This window comes from Frankliniella occidentalis, unplaced genomic scaffold (genome assembly GCF_000697945.3).
Source record: "Frankliniella occidentalis isolate FOCC.00 unplaced genomic scaffold, Focc_3.1 Scaffold23, whole genome shotgun sequence".
NCBI classification, from domain to species: Eukaryota; Metazoa; Arthropoda; class Insecta; order Thysanoptera; family Thripidae; genus Frankliniella; species Frankliniella occidentalis.
In genome coordinates, this window is record NW_026267153.1 from 2935801 (window position 1) to 2938438 (window position 2638).

At 52.4% G+C, this 2638-nt stretch overlaps 2 protein-coding genes across 19 annotated transcripts in view; one reads left to right on the forward strand and one right to left on the reverse strand.

The window, feature by feature from the left end:
- The first annotated feature begins 1374 nt into the window (after positions 1-1374).
- Positions 1375-2638, forward strand: part of LOC113205030 (ELAV-like protein 1) — a 45610-nt gene continuing 44346 nt past the window's right edge. For 5 of the 18 annotated variants that reach the window (XM_026420457.2, XM_026420459.2, XM_026420462.2 and 2 more), the window contains exon 1: positions 1377-1853. In XM_026420457.2, the coding sequence (XP_026276242.1) occupies positions 1795-1853 (59 nt within the window). In that variant the 5' untranslated portion in view covers positions 1377-1794. Of the gene's footprint in view, positions 1854-2638 lie in introns of all 18 variants that reach the window. The other 13 variants (XM_052265070.1, XM_052265071.1, XM_052265073.1 and 10 more) reach the window with 6 other exon arrangements.
- The window catches only part of LOC113205076 (cytosolic carboxypeptidase 6-like), a 22402-nt gene continuing 21896 nt past the window's right edge, over positions 2133-2638 (reverse strand). Inside the window, exon 13 of the mRNA XM_052265014.1 lies at positions 2133-2201. Within this exon, the coding sequence (XP_052120974.1) occupies positions 2133-2201 (69 nt within the window). The remainder of the gene's footprint in view (positions 2202-2638) is intronic.

Here is a 2638-nt window from a genome sequence, read left to right on the forward strand (position 1 = left end):
TTGGAAATTGGTTGGGTAGCGAGACAAACTTACAAGCACACCTACCTACCCTATCCTAAGGTGTAATGGAGGCTATACACCTTACCCTATATCCCGCCCACGTCACAAACCCTGCTGCGCGATTGTGCGGCAGATTTCTTTGTCGACGAAAAGAAGAGCACGCCAAAAGTTTCTTGAATCGAACGAAGGATGAAGAAAGGATGTGCGAAGCAGTTAGGCGCAGATATGGCCTTTGTAAAATTGACAGAGGATTTTCGAGTCACCCATCTGGAAAACGGAGGCCAGAGCTATTAATTTGAACCAGGGATGGAAAATGAAGACTTCGTTCCTTTTCGTTCTGAGGATTCAAACACGAAAGCCCAACAGATATAACGAGGATCAAACGGGAAAAGCAGTAAAAGCAAAGAATCGGCCTACTCCCTCAAGCGCCAACATTCTCCGTCCGCGATCTCGTTACTTGCATTTGCACCTGTACCTCTATTGTGTTAAAAATACCCGAACAACTCCAAGACAATGTCTCTCCACGCCCCTTGTTTACTGTCGTTCCGTGTTCCAGGTCCCTCAGCCCCCCCCCCCCTTTTCTGTTGTTTCGAGCAGTACTTCCGCTGACAGCCAGGCCCCGCCGGCCGTGACAGAGCTCTCTCGTTATTCCGCCCCGAACGTCACCCCGCAGTTTTGCCATTCGCCCCCCCCCTCCCCCACCTCCTCGCGCTCAATCACGATCGCCATTCAATCTATCACCGGCGCGACAAAGTTCAAATCGCGCTTCAAGAATGCCGGCAGCCCTTTCCAATTTCTCTCCATCATAATTTATTTCATTTTCCTCATTTTACTATTTTTCACGTTTGGTCAACGGGCCGCGCGACATTTCGCGATTTCGCGCAGAGGAACCTCTAAACTCTCGACTTCCGGTTCGTGAAAAAGAAAGAATAACGAAAGCCGACAGAGCGCGGGAGAGACGGAGACGGTGGCTCTCTCCCGCGGGCGTTCTCGACACCTGCAGCCCCCGGCGCACGGCTGCTGCGCTCGCCCATTCATTTCTCTGTTGTCTTTCCTCTCACGCGCTGCCGCGACGCGCCGCCGTAGCGCCGCTCCGGCAAAGGATCTCAAACAGAAAAAAAATATGACAGCCGGTGCATTTTAGCAAACGAGGCCGTCGAGGACGAGGCAGCGTCTTCTCATTTAGTCATGAAAATGTATTATGGGTCGACTGTAGTATTTTCATATTCCCTAGAAAACTACTTTTATCTTTCAGCATGTTCTGGTGTAAAAATTGAAAAATCAGAGTTTGGGATTTATTTGTTTTTTGTTTTTTTTATTCATTCATCATCATGTTTTTCCCATCACCATGTCAAGCAGGTACATTTCCCCAATTTATCCTTCTCTATTCTACGATTTTTCTACCCTGTACCTTCGGTTTTGGGTCATTAGTTCAAAATCTCGCCGCCAGTGGGCGTGGCAGTCGCCTGTCACGTTTGTTTCTGGCCTGTCATTGAACGGGCAGCGTACGGCAGACACTGACGCGCGACTCTGGTGATCTGTGCCTCGCCCACCGGTCGCCTCCGGTTACTCGCCTCCGCCTCGCCAGCCCGACCTGCCACTGATCGCACCCACGCTCGTCAAATGTATACGGCTGTATATATTTCTGATCGAGGCTTGTTGTGATTTTTTTATGAAACAGATAGCTTTTGATTTTTGTTAATTTTTTTCGCGTAAGCTGCTAAAAAGTTTACAATTTCGTTACGGTACTCGTTTATATCGTGCACAAGAGTGAAGTTGCGTTGCTCTGCCGTTATGACGGTGACGATGACGCAGTTGACCACCCAGCGCTCCTCAGCGGGCCATCTTATCAAGTGAGTACAGCTCGTCGAGGTGGGGTGGGGTGGGGTTGTAGGTGTGGGCGGATTTGACGAGTTAGTTGATGCCCGGCCCGGCCCTTATGGGCAAACAGAATGGAGTGGGCCAAGAGGTCTGCTCGTCGATAATGCCAGAGCAGGTCCGGTGTGCTCCGGTCCGCACCGCCGGTATGGGGCGTAGCGTCCTGTCTGCGTCGGTTTACAGGACGCCGCCGACGACGGAGGCATTGCCAGCGTGCAAACGGCTTCTCTTTCTCTCGCTCACAGATTGAATTTTTAGTACTCGTCGTCCCTGTCTCCACCACGTGTTCCGGCCAATAACTGTGCTGTTCCTGTGTCCCTTCGCTAGACGTGTTCGTGGATTTGAGAACTGCACGAGAATGGCCCCCTTTCCTCCTCTTTTCCCCCGCCCACGCTTTGGCGCAGGAACGCCATGGTGATGAGTTTGGGAAACAAGAGACAAGTATATAGCGGGGGCAAGCACGGCATGGCCCGCCGCGAGTAGTTTCCGCCGCAACTGAGGGAGGGGAGACACCATTTTCGTCTCGTCGAAATCCCATTTCCCTCCATAATTATGGCTTTGTGGTTGCGTTATCGCCCCGCCTGCTTCAGCCCCCCCTTCCGTTCCGCCGCGATTCAGGCGATGCCGGGCAGAGGGAATGTGTAACGCGAATGTGGATCAATGCACTCCCCTGCCCTGCCCCTCTTTCTCTGTCCAGCCGAGCCCCGTCGGTCGCGCCTGTCCACTTTGGCGGAGGTGCCCCCAAAGTGACAGGGGGGGG